At 36.8% G+C, this 22,797-nt stretch overlaps 1 protein-coding gene across 1 annotated transcript in view; it reads right to left on the bottom strand.

Annotated features, from left to right (window-relative positions):
• Positions 1-1,353: 1,353 nt before the first annotated feature.
• The window catches only part of CDKL2 (cyclin dependent kinase like 2), a 31,277-nt gene continuing 9,833 nt past the window's right edge, over positions 1,354-22,797 (bottom strand). The window contains exons 4-14 of the mRNA XM_008521965.2: positions 20,793-20,971; positions 19,559-19,671; positions 18,195-18,334; positions 16,264-16,352; positions 14,270-14,405; positions 13,109-13,398; positions 12,422-12,515; positions 9,033-9,156; positions 8,690-8,796; positions 4,492-4,580; positions 1,354-3,475 (exon numbers count right to left, since the gene is read on the bottom strand). Of these exons, the coding sequence (XP_008520187.1) occupies positions 4,515-4,580; positions 8,690-8,796; positions 9,033-9,156; positions 12,422-12,515; positions 13,109-13,398; positions 14,270-14,405; positions 16,264-16,352; positions 18,195-18,334; positions 19,559-19,671; positions 20,793-20,971 (1,338 nt within the window). The 3' untranslated portion in view covers positions 1,354-3,475; positions 4,492-4,514. The remainder of the gene's footprint in view (positions 3,476-4,491; positions 4,581-8,689; positions 8,797-9,032; positions 9,157-12,421; positions 12,516-13,108; positions 13,399-14,269; positions 14,406-16,263; positions 16,353-18,194; positions 18,335-19,558; positions 19,672-20,792; positions 20,972-22,797) is intronic.

Here is a 22,797-nt window from a genome sequence, read left to right as displayed (position 1 = left end):
AAAAAAATATAGTGGGGGAGACAGACAGGTAGGTGTAAGCAAAAGGAGAGATGATCCAAGGGAGAGGGCCGAAGACAGGTTGAGGAGGGACCCGTAACCAACCAACGACACACTGTTGCCCCAGGGCGAGGGCTAGGTTTAATCTCTAGCAGCAACATTAACGGAGATGACTTTCCAGACCTCGAGGCACGGAGAAAACTGTCTGGAGATAAACTGACAGAAAAACCTGTTCTCTTGACTGATAGGAGATCCCATCCTAGTCTCAATGTCTAATCGAGATATTTTGGTTTCATTTCTCTGATTCTTTCTCAGTTCATGTTAACCAACAATACATTTTCCAAAATTTTGCTCGCACCTTCCTCCCTCCTACAGGAGATGACCTTGCATGCAAAGCAGAACAAGAATGCATTTACCAAGACTATGCGGGGGGCGGCGGGGGGGGGGGGGGGGGGAGGAATAAAATTTCACTGAAAGTGAAGGAAAATGACATTTTGTAAATGGGTTTTTTTCTTAAAGAAAATTTCTCAGTGTATAATACATTCAACATTAGATAGCCACAAACACGTATAAACACAAAGCTCTAGGTCACAAGTTACTCAGAAGTAATGTCAAGATTTGTGGTAAGGTACTTCTCAAAAGGACAAGTTAAGAAACATAAGCTGTATGTAGTTACATTTTCAAGTTCTTTTATGTCAAAGCTATCAAGAGAAAAAATGAGACCCTTTAAAAAGCAATGTGCGAACATAATTTTCATTCACATAGAGGAGTGCTAAGGGCTCATTTCTAATGCAAAAACACTTTACACAAAACAACAGAGAAAAATCCATTTAGTCCAATTCACTAGGACCAGCCTTAATGCCTTAGGAACAGGGACCTGGTGTTTCTAATCCCCGGCCAGTGGTTCAGTTGCACAGAGGACAGCTTTGAAAACAAACCAACCACATTTTTCAGTCTAGTCTGACTGACAGTTTAGTACAAATCCAGCCTTATCTTGGAGTACAACTAAGATAAAAGAACCAATAATGAGAGAGTCACGTAAGAAAATACACCTTCTAAGTTCCCAATTCAACAGGAAGTCAGCTATTCTAACCAAAGAAGAGATTCTCAGTCAGGAGAACCAGGTTCTAAGCCGGAGTCTGTCACAACCTTCCCAGGTAGTCTTCACAAGGCGCGTTACTTTATGACCAGGCTGCTTGAGTCACTGGCTGTGTAAGGAAATTAACTTGCCACTCCCATATCCAAAGTTTCCCAAAAAGAATAAAAAGAGTATTTCAAACCTATTTGTTAATTACCATACAGTATTGCATACATCATTTATAGTCTCTTTAATTAAATAAATGCAAATAAAAACCATTTATGGAGATCAGTAAGATATAATATTTATTAATTTTAAAACATACATACACACAGCAAGCCCATTTCTCCCTACCAGTACATACATATATTTCCTATTAATATGTGGCTTAATCATATCCTTGTAAGGAGAGACAAAGTAAACTTAAACTGAAAAAAAGGGATGATTTTGGTTCAGCATCTATAGCCCCAGTTTGCAAAATCTTCTCTTTCAAGTAGTTCTGCTAAGGTTTTAACCAAATGTGAGCTTCAAGTGTCAAAGTAAATAATTTCTAGTTTCTTAATTCTAGAGTTCACAAAATGTTTTACTAGGCTAAAGATACTAAAAGCAAATATAGAAATGAGAAGGTAACTGATCCTAAACCCTCAGACATTGAGGTGATACTTTCACACCGATCTTTAAATAAAAATAACATTGAAATAAATTGGAGAACCACTTGGCTTTTAAGTATTGCCTGCTTTCCATGCTGTGGAGTCTGTTGGTAATATTTTTCAAAGTGAAAATAAAGTAACATTTTGATGGGAACCTCTTAATGCCTATACACTAATTATGTTCAGTGTGTGAGCCATACCAAGCTAGTCAAATCCCTGGTCAGGGGTTAAAGAGAGACCCTCAGAATCAAGCCCAAACTGTAATTGAACCACCTCTAGACTTCTTCACTGGAGCCTCCCCACCTTGCCTCCTCCCGAACGTCCTACTCTTTTGAGGCCCAAGTGTGGATGGTCAGAATTTCAATATTAAGCTCCTCAGAGTAATAGAGAAAAATGCTAGTGAAATTCTTGGCCTAAGTTCTAGTCAATGTCTTTTGGAAAAAACAACACACTGTTAATTGGTTAAGGTAAAAAAACCCCACACAAATTCTGGTCCCCTTAACAACCATTCTCTAAAATGATAAATGCAGAGCATAACTGGAAACCCAGGAACCAAAAACCTGGAGTCAAATTGACTTAGCCCTCCCACCTAAAAGTTGTGGCCCAGTGCATCAGAAAAGATGCGTGGACTGTAGGTAAATGATTTTGCACCTTGGTGAAAAGCTTTTGGGAAGGCTAAGTGTCTGAGGAAACAAGGAGAGAGGAACATCTCTGGGTTCTAATATCACCTTCACACTATCGGTGGGCAGCAGTGAAGTCCTTAACAGCGGACAGGCCCTCCTTCAAGCCTCTTCAGCTGGGGAGTCAGTAGCAGCTGGCCCAGAGAAGAGTGAATCAGTTCTGATCAATTGGTGACCCTGCTTCCGGTCTCCTAATTTTGTATGTATACCTCTTTTTCAATGAGAAGCGCAGTACTCAACTCCAAATATATCTACAAAATTCTCCTTCACCACTCTTGTTTCAGTCATGTTCGGGCACACAGGAAGCTTAGCACCAGAATCTTACAAAACAGAGGGCTATCCAATGCCAGAGTTGTATAAGTCATTGGAAATAAAAGGTTTCTTTGCGAAATTTGCATTAGCGTGGTTCTTAGAAGATCAGCAAAGAGGCCAGATTCCCATAATACACTGATCAAACATCAACAATAATCACAGAAACCAGACATACATCTATCCATAGAGAGCAGTCACATATCTCCTTAAAGCCTAGAAACAAGCAAGATTTTTAATGAGCTTTTATAGTTACAATAGGGTAAAGGAAACATTTTCTCTTACTGATTCTTGTTTTTTCATTTTCTTCAACAGATCCTAGTTCTTATCACCTACTTCCACCAAACCCTCTCCTACATAAATGTACACATTTATACAGAAAACACACAAAGTTCAATGCATAAATAACCTTTTATAATGTTTCTCTCTCTCTCCCTTTTTTTCACTCACTTTTACTCTTGGGTAACTTTTAAAATACAATCTACTAACAGTAAATACACATTCTCATAACAAGAACAATATCACTATCTTGAAATAGCATCAGTGGACCTGAAAAGTGATGGGATAAGGGCTGGGGAGGGGCGCTTGTTCAATCTTCCTTTGAAACACTTGAAAGTCGTGTCTTTCCTTCATCTTCTGCAAGGCCTTTCTCAGAAAACGCAGGCAGTTCAGAAGTAAATGACCAAAACCACGAATCTCTCCTTCTGGGATATCACCACTTTTGTTGCAAGAGGATGTCATCTCAAGTGCTAGAGCAGCATCTAAAAGTACAGGGGGACGTATGCCACCAAACATTTTACATGAAATCTTTCTAGAAATTGATTTCTATCTCACTTGCTCTCTCCTATTGTATATATTGATAATATTGATAGGTATTACATAGTCTAAGAAAACCTTAGATCACATGTATCAAAAACAAGATTTTAAAGACAATCTTTAGGATAATTACCAAGCAAAACTATCAGGTGTAACACACCATCTCCTTTCATGTAAAAACATGACTAATTTTGACAAAATAGATCCAAGTTTTATAGATCCTGCAGTTTATACTGTATGTATAAAGAACGCATTGTAAAGACTTCTTCCAGGCCTTGGAAGGGACATGTACAAATGAGGCATTGAAACTTAAGCTTTGTTCACTTCACAGTAAATTCACATTTGACATCACGGATGTTCACGAGGCTTTGTGGAGGTTATCAGAATAATTCCAACAATACAGTAAGAGAATGTGGGATTTTATTATCATCACATTTTACAGAGTTAATGAGATATTAAACATTGAATGACTTGTCTGATGTCACCTAGCAAATTATCACTCAAAAAGGTCTGATTTTTGTTTTTTTAGTACTAAAAAGGTATATTTAAAAGGAAGGCAATCACGTATCTGGTATAGTGCTGATCCCTCTTCATTGGGGAAAAAGATTACCAAGCAATCATTTAATCTTTCTTGCTTTACAAGACTGACGGGCAAATGACTGATAATGGAGATAAGTCTACATCCTCCTGGAGCATATGTCACCCTAAATTCACATTACTGCATCCAATGAAATACAGGAGATTAGTTTAAGGGCAAGAGATTGAACTCTACGGAAAGGGATTTCATCACAGAGACAAATGCTACTTCTGTTTTTTCAAGTCGTACAACTCTTTCTCTATCAGGAGTTCTCATGGAATCGATAGCTACAGAATGTTTGGGTTGCAGGATATGTCTTCAGCAAGCTACAGAATAATTCCCATGAAAGGTTACACAGCTTTAAGTATGAGAAATCAGACCTACCCAGTTCAGAACAAAAACGACACTCAGTGCTGGTGTTCCACTCGAGGCAAGTCAGCCTCTGAATCATCTGACAGGGGAGATTCCGATATCTATAAGTTAATAATCAAGCATTATAGATTCTCAGTAATTGTAAAAGTCCCATTCCCCAAAAGTCCCAATTATTGTTGTTCAAATATCAGACATTCAGAATGCACTATTCATAGCTCAAGTGGCTTGCACAGAAGAGGATGAAGTAAGGGGACATTATTCTTTGACCTCTTTGTTGATACATCTGTTAAAAGATACTTCTGATGTGCCAGGGCAGGGTCAACCCACTACAACCCACTCCTCCTATTTAACCCCAAAAGAACAAACAAAACAAAACAAAACAAAACCTTTGGGAAAAATACAAAAAATTGGGGATTAAGAGAGAAGAGTCAAAACTTGAAGATGTGACCCTTCAGGTGGGGGTAGGTTTCCAATTTTGTCTGTTTTTCACTCCTGTGGTTTTGCCCAAAGGACAGGCCCTAGTCTCAGAGTAGTGAGGAAGTGCAAGAGGCTAAAAGTCTGACAGAAACCCCATCTTTATAACCAGAGAAACCAGGAAAAAGGGTCCCTGCAGGCCAGAAAGCAAGGGGGGGGGGTGGATTCTGAAGGGAAAAGAACTACAGAAGGGCATCATCTACTTCTGTGTGTAAACCCACAGAAGTCTCAGTCCAATTCCTGAGGACGCATGCTCCAAACATGGGAGAGCTCCAAACCAGCACAGCAAACGCTTAGAGAACTGAACTGAGATTTGAATCACCCGCACAAGTCTTGCAGGACAGATGCAAACCAGGATAACAAAGGCTTAGAGAACCGAGATTTGGACCACCTGTCATGGAAGGTAAGGCAGAAGTTACAGTGTGAACGAAACTTGGGTGACTGCTTCCTAAAACAAAAACTTCAACATTCTCCAGGGGATTACAGCAGGACCCAGAGACTACACAATATAACACATGTAGCCTCATGATGTCCAAGACACAATTCAAAACTACTGGACACAAAAAGATCTAGGAAAGTTGATCAATTCCCAAGAGAAAAGACAAACTACAGATATCAATCCTGAGATGGCCCAGATGTTAGAACTGTATATACATAGCTATTTATGTATATTTATGTATAGTATGTATGTGTATATATATAAATATGTATATAACATATACTTTATATGTTTGTTTGTGTGTATATAAAGACTTTAAAGCAGCCATTATACCTACATTACATGAGGTAAAGGAAAACATACTTGAAATGAATGAAGGGACAGGAATTCTTAGTAGAGAAATAGAAGCTCTAATAAAGAACCAAGTGGATTTTTTGGACTAAAAATACAGTATCTGAAGTTTAAAAACCTCACTGGATGGGAGTAATAGCAGAACGGAAATGACAAAGTAAAGAGTCAAAGAACTTGAAGACAGATCAATAGAAATTATCACATCTGAAGAATAGAGAGAAAAAAGATTAAAGAAAGTGAACGGAGTCCCAGGAATCTGTGAGAAAATAGCAGAAGGTCTAACATACATGTCATTGGAATCTCAGAAGGAAAAGAGAAAGAGATTGTGGTGGAAAAAAATATTTGAGGAAATAATTAACAAAAACTTCCCAAATTTGGTAAAAGAGATAAGTTTACGGATTCAAAAAGCTCAGCAAACTCCAAATAGGATACGCTCAAAGAAAACTGTGCTTAGACACATCATATTCAAACTACTGAACCCAAAAGATAAAGACGAAATTTTGAAAGCAGTTAGAGAAAAATGAAACATCATATATACAGGGAACAACAATTCAAATGCCTGAGATTTCCCTCCAGAAATCATAGAGATCAGAAGACAGAGGAATAATATCTTTATAGTCCTAGGAGAAAAATTAAAAACAAAAACAAAAACCTACCAACTCAAATTCTGTATCCAGTGAAAATATATTTCAGGAATGATGGCGAAATAAAGTCATTCTCAAATGAAGAAAAACTAAAGTTTGTCACCATCATTTCTGCTCTGCAAGAAATGCCTAAGGGAAGTTTTTTAGGCTGAATGAAAATGATACCAGAAAATAAAACTGCAATCTTTAAGAAATAAGGAGGAACAACAGAAATAGTGAGTAGTTAGATAAATATAGAAGATGAGCTAATCCTCATAAATTGTTTAAAATATTTATAACTGTTTAAAGCAAAACGTTTGGCATTATGTAGTGGGGTTTTCAATGTACGTAAATAAAATACATATAACTCTGACATAAAGTTTAGGTTGGGGGGGAATATGTTTGCAAGATTTCTACATTTTATACGTGGTACAGTATTTACTCTAGGTAGACTGTGAAAGATAAGTTATGCGTATTATAATCCCTAGAGCAACCACTTAAAAATAAAAATGAAAAGAGATATTTCCAAAAATCCAATACTAAAAACATTCAAAAGAAGACTGGAAAGGGAAAACAGAACAGAGCTAGAACCAAACATATAAATAATCACGTTAAATGTTAATGGCCTAAATATTCAGCAGTAGGCAGAATTTTAAAGATATCCCCCTAAGATTCCTGTGCCTGGTTAGGCAAACTAATCTAGCTACTGCTGTGAGGGGATGTTGCACATGGAATCAATGTTACTAATCAGCTAACCCTGAGACAGAGAGATTCTCCTGGTGGCCCGATGTAATCCCATGCACGCTTAAAAGCAGGCGAGTGAGTCAGAGAGGGGAGGCAGAGGGAGATAAGAGTCAGAGAGTGAGAAGGATTCAACTGCTGTCACTGGCTTTGAAGAGGGTGGAATTACAGGTCACAGCTTCTGCCAGAAGGCCTTTTGCTCTCAGTCTTCTGTCACTTCTTTTTCCATTCGGATTTTCCACACGTACACTCGTGTTGTTTTGGTGTTAATTTGTGTTTTGTGCCACACCTACTTTCTCCTTTACTGTATTTTAAAGACAACTGGAAATTGAACAACTAAATTGAGAGTGAAAATGCAGAACCAATTTATAAATATAAAAGGATTAGTTCAGAACAACAAATAAAAATATTGAGGAAGTGTGAAGGTAGTGAAAGAAAGGCTTTCTAGTTTCATAGCATGAAACTAGATTTGGTTATGTCAGCCCTGAAAAGTGGTTTTGAACAACTGCACTTACAAGGAGCAAGTGAAAAATTCTGCACCTTTAAAATCCACAAATTTAATTTAGAAGTATACAGGGAATTTACTGAGACTCTGTGGTTCCCAAATGTAAAATTTGTGCCAGTGATTAACCTTCACACAACAGGAATTTGTTTAATTTTGATTACATTGCTACAGAAATTGTTGGCAAGAGATAAGACAAAGCAACAGCAGTCAATAAACTTTTTTCTCAGTATCTGCCTCTGTAATTTGTTATCCTCAACACTATTCCCCTTGTTTGTAGAGCTCTACAAAATTATTTAAGGAGTAACAGTAGGAAAAAGCATCCACACAGATAAGGAGGCAACATATGAATGGTCTCTATGAAATGGAAATGCTTTAATAAAGAGGATAGAGAATTAAATTCCAAAACAAAAGTTGCCTAGCGTCAAGCAAAGGTGAGAAATCTGTTTGAAGAAGTAAAGGGAAAGTACAATGATACACATCCAAAGCTTGTGGCTGGCTAGGGTTGGCTCAGCTGATTAAAAAGTCTGCCAGTTTTCCTAATGTAAACATGAGTGATGTGACCAGTGTTGATAGAAAAGTAGCAGAAACAAATATTCTGAAGAGGTAAGAGAAATTATAGAGAAAGATGACCATAAGGAATAGCAAATCTTTAGCACAGATGGAGTGGATTGTCTTGGGGAAAAAGCACCAAGTACACAGTACATTTTAAAAGAATAAAAACAATTTCAGAGTTTCACTCTTTGAAAGATAGGTTATAACTTCGGGGTTAATGCAATGAAACACCATAAACTACCACAAAACATATAGTTATATAAAAGCCATAGTTAGGCTACACACACACACATTTTTAATATATAAAAAAACTGATTACTATAAGCTGGGGAACATTTATATAAATATATATGTAATGAAGGTAGTAAGGGCAATGAGAGAGAAAACAAAATTTAACAGGCAAAATTTTATAGATCCCACCAATAAACTGCCCAATCTTTAAGAGCAAACTCTCTCTAAAATACTTTCATGGGAAGGATGAGAGAGACCCGAGTTCCATCCAACCTACAAAGCGTGTTTCTGTACCTGATGTAATGCAACACCGGGGGCATGCAGGTCGACAGCAGCTAGGGATGGCATTCGAGATTCTGAGAGGTTTTTATTCTCTTTCCTTATTAACCTGGAATTTTGAGCTAGATAAAAAATAACCATAAACACCATGAAAAAATTAAGACATTTTTGTTAGTTTTTCACATTCTATATCTGTCCCTCAGTATACACTTATTGTACATAAGTCTGTACATATTTACTTACTTAAATATGTAAAGTTACTATGAATTTTTATTTTTAATATTCTGTTAGTTTATTTAACATACATTTTAAATAATGTAAACAAAAGGGATAAAAAGCAAAAGCATTATAAACATACCGATGCCTTCCAAGGCTCTTAGTTCAGGGAGATGATTATAGTTCAGTTCAGGTAAACGGACGTCTGTCTTTGAGTATTCCCTTCTTTTCTTATTTGCCTGAAGTAGGCTCTTTTCATTAGTGACCTAATATCATCAGAATGGTTGACACAAATGAATTAGCTTCTAGGTAAGCTAGGCTTGCTCCCTTCTATAACCATGTTCATATCCTAAAATTTATGGAATTGAAGGGCTGGAATAATGTAAAATTTGAAGAACATTAATAACACACAAAACCTTGAAACCGATATAACGTTACATGTCAATTATACCTCAATTAAAAAAAAAAGAAAAGAGGGGCTGGCCCCGTGGCCGAGTGGTCAAGTTCGCACGCTCCACTGCAGGCGGCCCAGTGTTTTGTTGGTTCAAATCCTGGGCGCGAACATGGCACTGCTCATCAAACCACGCTGAGGCAGCGTCCCACATGCCACAACTAGAAGGACCCACAATGAAGAATATACAGCTATGTACCGGGGGACTTTGGGGAGAAAAAGGAAAAGAATAAAATCTTTAAAAAAAAAAAAAAAGAAAAGAGGACTGTTGGCATCTCCTCGTCTAAGAGAAAAGAAATGTATTCCTTGAAGGCCAGAAAATAAAACATTCCTAAAACAGAAACACACAAACACACAACAATTTTACCCAATTATTTCAAACCTTTCCTCATTAAATTTATTAAAATTGCTGGCAAGTGGACTACTTGGTTGCTATGAGTTTCTCCTTCTCCCCCTGCCAACCTTCAGTGTAAGTCTTGGCAGGCAGTAAAAGGTTAAGAGATGGGCATCATTGTCCTGGTCCACCAGGCCAGCAAGGTCAGGCCTTGTGAACTCACTGGGCTTTTCAGCACATGGTTGCTCTTGGCCACCTCAATTTTGAACAGCTTGTCTTGTGTAAATCACGTCTCCTAGCTTGTTTTTTGCTTCCCCAACATAATCTTGTTACTCATTTTTCTATATTTGTCCTTGTCTTGCTCCTCAGGGTTAGCACATGATACCATCTTCCTAGGAATACAGTTTATTAAGAATTATACTTCACTTATTTTCCTAATTTTTCTTAGTACTATTATTTGATAAAGTCTAAAAAAAAAAATGAAGTACAGGATAGTAGTGGCACTTCGATTCTGCACTTTATGAATTTGACATTTTCCCGATCTGTTTCATTTAAGAATCACAGAAACACTATATTCTTTTCCATATTTTCAAAACAGATGATACGTAGAGATTATGTGACTTGCTAAAATTTAAAAAAACATATGTATAATGAAATCATATATATGTATGAGTATATACACACATATGTATGTATAACTAAATACACACACATATAATGACAGCATTAAGACAACTAGGTTCTGTGATGCCTCAACTTTAACACTTGTGCATCATGCCACTCTGCCTCCCAGCAAGTCTTCAGGAGTCCTGTGGTGAGTTTCTTTTTTTTATAGACGTTTCTGCTTGTTCTTTTCATAGAACAAGTGCTAAGGCTCTTGGTTCAAATCAGCTATAAAATAAAATAATTCACAAAAAATAGTTCACAAAAACTATCTACAAGTACAAAAATAAATAAGTGATGAGTTCGAAATACTAGATTTACATATTCAAAGAGTGAAAAATAAAATACATAAGAGGTGTTTATAATACTATATTTATGCATATCTCAGAATTGGGGCATGAAGCACGGGCGAGGGTACTGATCTTCAACCCAGAAGCTGATGAAGTTTAGGCTTAGCTCTGTCTCCATTAATTTTCATGAGGAAAAGACTCCAGTGGGTCTTCTCCCCGCTAATCTTTACCTCCTTTCTTGATGGCCTCTTGCAAAGAAAGATAAACGGAAATAAGATCTTAAATCATCAGCCAGCATTGATTACACAATGCCCGAAGGAAGGCTGTTATCAATTCCAGCGAAATGGTATTGAGCCAGCTACTCTGAAAAGCCTTGCTGATCAAAATAATCTTCCAAAGCAGACCAGGAATGTAAAACACAAACATCCACAAAGAAATCAGTAAGATGTATCAAAAAGGAAAGTACTAAGGGTACAGAAATTGTAGGATAAGAAAAATTAAAAGAAGAACAAACCCAATGTCCAAATGATAAGAGATATGAAAGACTATATTTTTCAGCTCCGAGGATAAAGAGAAAGGTAGAGAAGCGAAATCTGTGAGAAAAATGTTCCTTTGGGGATATGTCCATACCTCCCTCTCCCTGCCAGAATTCATTTGCCACATTTCTTAAGCAACTTCAATGTGCTAGACCCCATTCTAGGTGGTGAAGAGCAGTGAGGAAAACTAAATACAAACCCCTGCCTTGGAGGCTTACGTTCAAGTTGAGGGAGACAGACAATATGTAAATAAGAGAATATAGAGGATGTCAGGTTTATGCAATGGAAAAAACATAAGCAAGGAGAGGGGATAGAGAGTAATGGGAGACAAAATGAGTTTTAATATTAGGGAAGACCTCACAAGGAGGCTTGACGTAAGCCAAGGAGGAGAAAATCAAAATTTGGGGAGTTATCTAGGGAAAGAATGTTTTAAGCAGAGGAAACAGCAAGTGCAAAAGCCCAAACGTGGCAGCATGTCTGGCCACGTTCCAGGAATAACAGGGAAATCGGTGCAGTTGGAATAGACGGATTCAGGAATGACAGTTGCAAGGGTGCGATAGAGGGTGGCGGAGTGAGTTTTTCAGGGACTTATAGGCCCTGTAAGGACTTTGGTCTTTACTCAGAGATGAGAAGCCAACGGAGGGAGTTCTGAGTGGAAGAATGATGATGATTTAACTTAATTTTAAAAAGAAGCATTCTGGTAACTATGTTGAGCATAATAATGCTCCTCTGAACCTGCTACCTGCTTCTATTACAATCTGACACTATGTTTCAATTTGTTGATCCTCTACGAGACCACGAGCTCCTTGAAGAGAAAGATTGACTTACGCATTCCAGTGTCTTACACATAATAGATAATCAATAAATATTTGTTAAATGAATAAATAGAATACTTTCACCAAAAATCTGGTATGGGTGAGATAAGACAATTTATCTTCTCATCTACTCTAAAAAAGAACTGATCACACCAAACATTAGGTTAAGAAAATTTATCATTACCGAAAAAATTGAAACAAATATTTTAATAATAACATCTAATATTTAAACTTCCAGATTTATAATAAAACTTATCTAAACTTTAAGACTTTCACATTTATGATTATGATAGGCTGGGATGATATATATGCATAATTAAGGTTCCACTTTATGATATGTCTCCAAGTGAAATCCTCAGTTCTTCACTATCATCTTCAACATTAACGAAGGTCTGGAAATGACTAACGCTTGCTCTTCTACCACCGAGAACAGTTCACTTACTGATGTGGTCACATTAATATTATAAATGCCTGATGGAGAATGTTTATTTGGTTTAACGAATGGAATGCAATACTTCTTGGTTTTCTCATCCATCCTGTAATAACAACAACAAAAAGTTTAAGTTAGAACCAGCAGTAATTATTTTTTCATCCACAAAACCAAATGACATAGCACCAAGTGACATGCAGTTTAATCAAAATCTAAAGCCTCTTCTTAAACACACAATGCACAGAGATCTGGGGACATATTCAGTCCTTTACTACTTCCTTCCTGCCTCCCACCAAGCCCCCAACTCCACCCAAATAAATTACCTTCCTTTCAGCAAAATTCCCAAAAGGAGCTTCTTTGTGCCACTAAATGCCCACGCCATACCACGCAGCAGCAGACCCTCAAACCAGCTCTCTCTTTTATTACGACAACCGCCTTTCACGTTGTTAGACTAAATAGCTATAGGCTCTTCACCTTAAACAATGCAACCCTACTTTCTTGGGACTCACGTGAAATTTTTGATCAAATGCTAATCATTTTTATCACATAGGCCAAAAAGTCTTTTCAAACAGCAATCTGGCAAGAATGAATAGAATCCAGAAGCCTGAGAGTAATACGATGTGGCTGAACTGACAAACACTTGCATTGTGCAAATGTATCCTTAAACAACAATTTGTTCTTATTTCCCTAATTCTATACCTGTAACTCTGAACTCCTGGAACAGTCCCCATTCCAGAAGTGACACTGGGAGGCACTGCAGAAAGATTGTGCATAAGTGGGGGAATTGCCACGCCTGGATTCCTGGTGCGATCCACACCGCTATCGTTGCAGTCTCTGAGGCTTGTTGAAGGCACTGTTCGGTTGTGGCTCTGCCCATTGTCATGGAGACAGCTGGCATTTGAAGCTCGACTGACTTTTTCTCCATCAACTTTTGAGCCTTTTATTTTAAATACTTTAGAATCCTTAATTTTGGGATCAGCGTTGGTATCCTGGCCATTAATAAAAATGTTAATAACATTAATGATCTGAGGAGAATGAAAAATCACCTCTTCCTATAAAGTACTTGTCAACTAAACCAGAATTCCACAGATAACACTTTTTGTGCTCTTTTCTTTATTCTACCTATGGAATTAAAATTAAACCCAGGATTCTTGTTCAGACATTTATTTCAAATGGAAATGCAAGTCACACTAGCTCTGATATGTAAATCAGATTTATATAACATACATATATATCGAATTTATATCTATTTCGGTGGAAAAAAACATAGAAGAGTAATCAACCATGCCCACTTTTGTTCTTATATATTTAGAGTTAGGAAACACAAAATGGAGACCCCTTTCTTCTTTTGGTTTACTTGAGAAAATGGGAGTGGGTTGGTAGTGGATTTGAATTACCTTACTAAGAACAGATTCCGATAAGTTACCAGGAAAAGTAAACTTCAAATAAATTAAATACCCGAATCTCAATTTTAAAATGTTCTGCTTTATGTGAAATTCTAAAAATGATCATTTTCTCTCCTATAACTCAAGGGAAAACAATGGTGAGTTTGTGTCCATGTGTTTCCACGTGGGTGTGCAGACATATGTCTAAATGTTCTTAGATGAGTGTGATTTCCCGACAAACCCTATTGTACGGTCTGGTGCGCAGTCTGGCACACAGTTGGCACTCAATACACGTCACATAAAGATTTTTTTTAAACAGGTAACAGCTGCAGAGAAGATATATTTTTACAACTCAGGTAAAAGTTCACAACTTGTTCACCACTCAGAAAAGTTTTTTTTAATTTTCATTTTTTCCTCCCAAAATTTAAAGACATACTAAATTTTAATTTAATACACATTAAACATGGACATTTACCTGTACCACAAGTGTTTTTCCCTCTCCACCTAAGGAATCATCTTTTTCCTTTTCCTTCTTTCTATTTTGGGGTTTTTTAGATAAAGGAATATTTCTGGCATCTTTCTGTACTTTTAACTGTAGCTCCTGAGAAAACCTACATAAAAATACATTTGTCAATAAAATAAAATTGTGTGTGACAGATAAATCTAGAAAAAAATTGGTTTTCAAGATATTTATTTTGAAAAATTGAGTATTAAACTAGACTGTGTTATTTAAAATGAGAAAAATTATAGTATAGATTAGTAGTTCTCAAAAGGGGGCCCGTAGACCCCTTGGTATCCCTGAGAACCTTTCAGGAGGTTCAAAAGGTCACAGCTATTCTTATCTTAATATGAAGAGGACTTCTTTTTCAGCAGGTTAACATCTGCGCTGATGCTATAAACGCAAAGGCGGGTAAAACTGCTGGCGCCTTACCAAGAATAAGCAGCGGCACCAAACCGTACCAGCAGTCATTGCATTCCTCATGGTAAAAAAAAAAAAAAAAGGAAGTTTCGTTTAAGAATGTCTCTAATGAAGCAGTAAAAACAGTATTAATTTTATTAAATCTCAACCCTTGAACACGTCTTTTTTCACATTCTGTGACAAAATGGAAATACGCAATCAGTGCCTCTGTTTGAGACTAAGGTGCAATGGTTTTCCCAAGCAAAGGACTTGTGTGACTGTTTGAGATACACACTAAAGCAGCCACTTTCCACGAAATGACTTTTTACTTGAAAGAAAGAGCGACAGGAAAAACTATGGTTACTCAGACTTGGGCTGCTCGGCAGACATTTTCTTTTTAAAAAATGAACAAAGGAGCTTGTCACCTCAAGGAAAACAACTGATAATATTGTGTCAGTGATAAAATTCAAATTTTTACGCAAAATTAGAATTCTGTTAAACTTGTATCTACTACTGTGAGCTTAGCAGATTCCCAATACTTAAAGACTTTTCTGATGAGAGACAATGTGACTTTTTGATATTGTATAATGAAATGTATCAACATTTTAAAGATCTGCATAACAGCAAAACTGTATTTTCCAAATGACAAATGCATGATGTTACAAAAGCATGCATGGGTTACAGATCTAGTCAAAGTGCAAGATAAACCAATGGATTTTGATGTAACAGGGTACGAAAAGTTCACTGATACAGATTCAGATTCCACAACGCAATCAATCTTTAAGAAACTACCACTGTCAAGTTTTGGTACAGTATCAGTTTTTGGTATAAAGTCAAAGAATAACCACAATTATCTAAAAGGGCTATCAAAATACTCTTTCATTTTCCAACTATACATTTGTGTGAGGCCAGAGTTTCCTCACATACTACAACCAAAGCAACCAAAACAAGTTCCGCATTCACAGCTAATCGAATGCAGAAGCAAATATGAGAATCCAGCTGTCTTTTATTAAGCTAGATATTAAATAGATTTGCAAAAATATAAAGCAATGTCATTGCCACTCATCTCAGCATTTTTTGTTTTGTCAGCTGCACTAATACCAGCAGCTGGAACAGCACGAGAGACCATGCCAGCAGGTCTGGCAACCACAGGTTTGGCACATCAAGGTCTCAACGTGTCAGCAGTGTCACAGGACTGGGTGTGGTACGAGTTCGGCAGCAACAGGAGATGGCACTTTTGCAAATGCATCAGCACCCAGGATGATGCATCACACAGCTCGTATCAACATAGAAATCAGTGACCTGAGTGGTAGATGTCACCACAGGAAAACAGAAAGAAAAGCGTGAAGTGACTGCTTCATGAAAACCAAGAGGCTTAATTTCCTGAATGCAGGGGACCACTCCTAGGAATTGTGTTATTGCTAAGGGTGAATGGAGGTAGGTAAATATTTGAGATCCTGTAAAAGCAAGTGGGTAGGCAAATAAGAGAAATACTGTTTGGTACTGTTATGGAGGCCTTACTTTAACCCTAGGTGGTGGTGTGACCTAGAAAACACGAGTCAGTATTATACCTCTCAGCAAATCCATCCATACGAAAGAAATCATGGTGCAGGAGCTCAGCACAGAAGGGCCTTTTGTCTGGGTCAATATGTAAGCATTTCTGGAAAACCAAGGAATACATACAGTTCATATCAAAGAAAAGCTGCCTACATTTAAATTTTTAAACAGAAAAATAGAAAATTCCTCTTTCATGTCAATGAATTTTAAACATCTGTAATAAATGATAAAGAATAAAGCAAAAATCTAGACAATGACCACCAATGGTTGCTAATATCACCAAAAGGAAGACCACCAGATATTCAGGGTCTCCAGATGGAAATACACCAACCTCTTATGAAGTAGTCTTGCCAAGCTCCAGTTCTACTATGAGTTTATAAGAAATGCAGGACACAGGGGAACATATTAAACTATTCTATGTAGCAAATTCTAAGGGACAAACAACCTAGTTTCTTCAACAAATAAATGGCAAGGTTTAAACAAAAAAGAAAGAGATGAAGAGGAGCTTATAAATTAAGAATCTTAAAAGACATATCAACCAATTGCAATCTATAGACTTCATGTGGATCCTAATTCAAACTATGAAAAGAAAGTATGAGAAAATAAATGAAACTTTGAGCATTGATTAGATGTTTTATGATATTAAGGAATTATTGTGAATTTTTAAAATTTAAAGCTCTTGCAGATTGGAGGGGAACGGATCTACTTGGTGCTTACTATTGTGCTAGATACTTTGCACAGATGATTTTAGTTTAGTGCAAGTCTTGTTCTGATTAATCAGAACTACTCAATGCCAGTAAAAATAAAAGGGACTCAATAAGTAGCTTTAAATGAACAAGAAAAGTTCTATAAATAATTAAGTTATTTACAAGTGAAATAATACAACATCTGAAATTTGCTTCAAAATACCCCCCCTCAAAAAAAAGTTGAGGAGGGTCTGGATAGATGAAAGATTGTCAAAAGGCTGTTAATTGTTGAAGCTAGATACAAGTACGTGAGGGTTCATTATACTATTATTCTTTCTACTTTCTTTTCTATGTTTGAAAATCTCTATAATAAAATGTTTAGAAAGGTACTGGATTCTACTAGAAGGGACACAAGGCAGATGATAGTTATGCATTTATTCCCTTTAAATCTCTTCACAGAAGATCATAAAGCTAATCTCAACGAAAAATATTTTCATCTGTTAGATTACGTAGAAAAGTGGAAACGTATTATTCTAAGAACTTGTTATAATTAGTTACAAGCTTATGAAACTATTTTTTTAAATAAGTTATTTAAAGAATTAAAAAGTAAAAAATACCTTGGGTAAATGTTATGTGATCCCAGTGTTTTACAGATACTTATTTTATCAATACTTTAGGACAATCCTAACTAATAAGAATTTTTTTGAGCTAATAATTCCAAAAGGCCCACTTTTAGAGACAATTTGATCCAGTGAGAATCTTCCTAAGATTTCCTTCAAATACAAGGCAAAGGCGATGACCGTTTGTGAATTAGCTTCAGCGAATCCAGCGATGAGGCAAAAGCCCCTTTAACGATCACTATAGGTCATGGTCCTAAGCCCCACACTTTAATATTTTCCGACTTCCCTACCATTCTTTTTCTTTTCTTATCCTACTTTTCTTCTCTTTTCTAGTTACACAAGGCTTGCATTTTAAATGGTAAACATTAAAAACATAGCGTTATGAGGATGTTTTCATACTTAAAACAGGCTAGATAACACTAAATGGTTTCCTAAAACAAGTAAAATTTTTAGGCCTTTATCTCTGAAATCCCCCACCCCTGCCAAATTATTTAAACCCTTTCTTAATGTACAAAGATTAAAATCATCGGGGTAACTTGTTGACCTAAAAGATCAACTAGAGAAGAAAAAAAGAAGAGAAAACCAAGTCTCCGTAATGTAAATTCCCCATCAGAAGGTGAACAGAAAAAGTGTGATAACCTTTGCTAAATCTATCACAACTTCAGAGAGCTTGGGATAGCGTCTTTCAAGAGGTTCTGTTTCCTTGATTTCAGGCAACCTTACTCCAGCAAACGCAGGATTCTTATAAAACAGCTCCTGATGTCTTGGAATTAGATTACCTGGAAGTGAGAAGAGCACAGATCTCTGTCATTATACATCATAACAGAAAGGACAAAGAGACAGGGGATGTGGAGTAGAGAAAAGAGGAGAACACCGCTTATGGAATTGGGGCTCTCTTAGCAGGAAAATGAGCCACACAGTGCTCTTATTGTCGTGGCACCAGGCAGTCTTTTACAGGGGTTTTGACAAAAGTCAACTCAAGGAGATTAACATTGTTATCTTGACATACTCATTTAGAAAATTTCAGTTGTATACATAGAACTGAAGACTTGAGGGAGCAGAGGAAAAGGACAGGTAAAGAACAGTTTATACTTTTTTAGATGTAAGTACCACCACTCCATTTCTAAAAACAAAGCAAAGAATGCTGACCAAAACGACGAAAATATTAATAGTCATATGGTCAGTCAATAGTCATATAGTTATATGGTTAATCTATATAAATCAGTTCCACCCTTTAAGAATTTAATTTTTGGTCAACTGATTTTATACTTGAATCTAAGGTCTGATTTGAACACTTTCATCCTTTTTCTCAACTTTAAAACCTAATTTAATAAAATATATATGAAAATTCTGCTGTAAGAAACCATTGTATTGTTTATTGAATTTCTAATCTGGAAACTTAAATCTAATAGTTAAATAACCCCCAAGTATTTCCCATTATGTCCATTTTCCAAGCTCTGTCTCCCAACAGGAGGTTGATATTTCAACAAATGTAAAAAGACTTTTATAGTCTAGTTTTCACACTGTCCAAAGCACTAAGAACAAAAGTCAGATTTGCAGCAAGATTTAACTACCTTGGAAGTCTCTGTGTCTCTCAATCTGAAGGTGAGGATGAGGGCAACAGTAGTATTACACCAAATGCTTGCTGACCCAAAGATAAGTGATCATTTACATCCTCTCTACATTGATTTGTTGAATGCAAAAGCGCAGAGAAAATGTACAGCCTTTACTCTTTTCTTTGAGGGGAGGGTAGGAGGGGGGTAATGATTAAGACCATATGTCAGATAGACCAAAGCCAGACTGAGAATGAATGAATGGATAGAGAGAGAGAGAGATACAGACAGAGATAGATAGACAGACACATAAGGTTTTCCTATTTGTTCCCTACCTCCACTTAAAACACATATCATCTTTAACATATCAACAGCTTGTGAAATCAGTGCAAGCAAACAAAAACATAGGAAAAAACCTCTAATATTTAAAATGCAGATGTATTATCTTACCTAAACACACCATAATATGATATAGCTGATCAATATCAGAATCTCCAGGAAAGAGGGGCTCCCCCATGAGCATTTCAGTTACCAGACAGCCAATGGCCCACACATCAACAGCCCTGAAAGAAAATCAATTTTGTGTAAAATCTGGCATCCTAATACGTTTACTGTCACTGACTCTGTTCTGCATATTACTATTGGTATTCTTGGTATTGAGAAAGTAGTAGTAAGCCTTAAAGTACTCGTAAAAATACATTTCTCTATAAACTTAAAGTACTATAAACTTAAAGTAACCCCCAATTTTACATGCCAGATTTCCAGAAACTTCAGTCACATGACATAAATAGAAAAGTCTTCTGAAAAGTCAAAACAGTTATTATGTGACTTTATTCCAGAAATAAACCTTTTGGATTTCCATTCAGAACCTATTCATTCTTTGTTTACACATAATTCTAACAAGGTTGATCCGTCTATCCCACCATACACTGAAAACAGCACATGAGAAGGAAGTGGCTGTTGGGGACACAAACAGTAACAACAAGCAGAACTGAAAGCTAACAGGGAGAAAATAGAAAAACTGTCCTAAAAGTTAGTCACAAGAACTTAAAGAAGAATATGATAGTGTCATTAGCATAGGTCAACTACCTTGAAATTGCTTAAGATCATAGCTGAATTATAAAATGGTACAAAAGTTCAGTATGGCAATAAAATGAGAACTTAGTCAAGAAAATATTAAATGGTGTATACTCTACAAACAGAAAAACTGTAGAAAATATATTAGGAAGATTTCTATCAAAAGCAGTTAAAGTTAGTCCTTCTTTTTTGAAGAGTTCACTCATGAAGACTCTATGTTTTAAAAATTCACACTCAGTTATGTTCTACCCCCACCTTTGCCCACCCCACCTCACCTCTCTCCAACAGTGTCAGACTTACCCAATCAATGTTAACTCTCTTTACAGTGATAAATATATCTATTTCCAGTTCACTGTAAGAAACAAGCCACTTACTCACCTTGATTTCCCTACCTTTAAAATAAGTATACTCACCCCAACTTGTTTCACAAGAATGTTTAAAGGAGAAGCACCAAAAATGATTACAAATCACTTTCCAAAGTTCCCTAAATTCAAATCTTCCTTTCAGTGTTAGAGGGGTCTTTTATTATATTAGAAACATATTCCATTTTATCAAGAAGAGACAGTTAAATTGGCCCTCTCCCCACCCCGCCTTGCTCACGTCTTACTTTCCATACTTGACATCACCAACCAATAGCTCTGGAGCTCTGTACCATCGGGTTGCCACATAATCAGTATAAACCTCTCCAGGAGCTGCCAATGTTCGCGCAAATCCAAAATCACATAACTTGACAACACCAGACTGGGAGACTAATATGTTCTCAGGCTTTATATCCCTGTGTATGATCTAAGACAAAAAGCAAAGTATGACATATATTGGCACCTCAAGTTAAGCAAATTATTTTTTGAGCACCTGCCATGCGTAGCACATTGTTTTTGTCCCATAATGAATGCAAATAAAAGCATATAAGGGGCCGGCCCGGTGGCGCAACAGTTAAGTGCCTACATTCTGCTTTGGTGGCCCAGGGTTCACTGGTTCAGATCCCGGGTGCAGAATGGCACCACTTGGCAAACCATGCTGTGGTAGGTGTCCCACATATAAAGCAGAGGAAGATGGGCATGGATGTTAGCTCAGGGCCAGTCTTCCTCAGCAAAAAGAGGATTGGTGGCAGATGTTAGCTCAGGGCTAATCTTCCTCAAAATTTTTTTTTAAAAAAGCATATAAAATTGTTCCTGGCTTTAAAGAACCTGGCACCTAGTTGGGCAAGAAAGAACCTTTATGCCTGAAATTTTATTTAAACAATCAAAGATATTGGATGAAACATATATTATTACTGACTAAATCAATTGCTCTGTTAATGACTGCTCTCAAGACTAAGAGAGTAAAGTTATCATTGAAGACTGGGGTGGTCAAGGAAAATTTTTATGAAAGGGATGGGTTCTAAGATAGATTGTTAATACTAAGTATAACTGGGATAAATGTAGAAATGGAAGGGCAATCCAAGTGAAGGCAACAAGGAGGGCAAAAGAGTGAAGATGGGAATAGGTCAGGAGACTCTGGAGAAATGCTTCTGCTAGAGTAGGGGTTATGTACGAGGGAGGAATGTTGCCTTCACTGCTAGTCTGGGAAGTATGAGCTTGTGTCAAGGCCATGGGAACCCATGGAAGTGACATGACCAATACAGTGTTCAAAGAAGATGTTGCTCATAAACAAGCTAAATCAGAGAGCGGGACTCGAGGCAGGAAGAAGAGCAGTGGGACAACTATGAGGTGATAAGGGCCTAAACTAGGCTGGTGCTCAGAGGAATGGAAAGGAAGAGAGAGAGTTTAGAAATATTTTAAATCAAGAATCAACAGAACTTAGGAAATAATCTCAGATATTTTATTTAAACCTGGGAATCTAAAACAGTGGTGGTTCCATTACTAAAAATAGAAAAGTCTACAAAAAATTAGTTTTGATGGAATAATTAGTAGTTTTGTTTTAGCCATATGGGTTTTTAGGTGGATTGCTGTGCACCCAAGCGAAGGCATTCATCAGGCAATTAGAAGTGTAAATAGGCTAAAACAAAGGTCAGTGGTTAAGATTTCTAAAGGAGATACCATTGAAGAAGAAAGGGACAATACTAAAAGTTCTACAGCTAGGCAAAGCAAACTACTAGGTCTAGCTCTCTAAAACAGGTAAATTGTATTTCGAAAAATCTAAAACATTTATTTTAAACTCTTTCAGAGGACTAGCATCCTAAATGGCAATCTGCACTGCTGAGCATTTTGCAAAGGCTACCAACTCCTATTACATCCTAGACATCTCATGGCGAGGTCACAGGGCCAGCCCCACACCTCCCATTAGCATTTATTACTTTTACAAGCACACAAAAAAGTCATTTAAAACATTTTGTAAAACTGGCAGAATCAATGTGTTGAGTTATTCACTTTATACTTTATAAGTATCATTTTACCTAGAGGTGCCTTTACATGATACTCGAAGAATATAAAATTATTGTGGTAGACAACAGGGTGAGAACAGGGATTTTCACATTTCACAACTAGGCAAAGAATCTGAACTAACACATACATGGATGCTTGGGTGTATGCATTTGTCAAAACTCATTAGTTAAATCTGTGCATTTCACTCAGTAAATGTTACCTCAAAAAAACCCCCCAAAAAACCAGAAA

The sequence above is a fragment of the Equus przewalskii genome, chromosome 3 (genome assembly GCF_037783145.1).
Source record: "Equus przewalskii isolate Varuska chromosome 3, EquPr2, whole genome shotgun sequence".
NCBI classification, from domain to species: Eukaryota; Metazoa; Chordata; class Mammalia; order Perissodactyla; family Equidae; genus Equus; species Equus przewalskii.
Note: the sequence above shows the minus strand (reverse complement) of the source record. Positions and strands in the feature narration are given on the sequence as shown.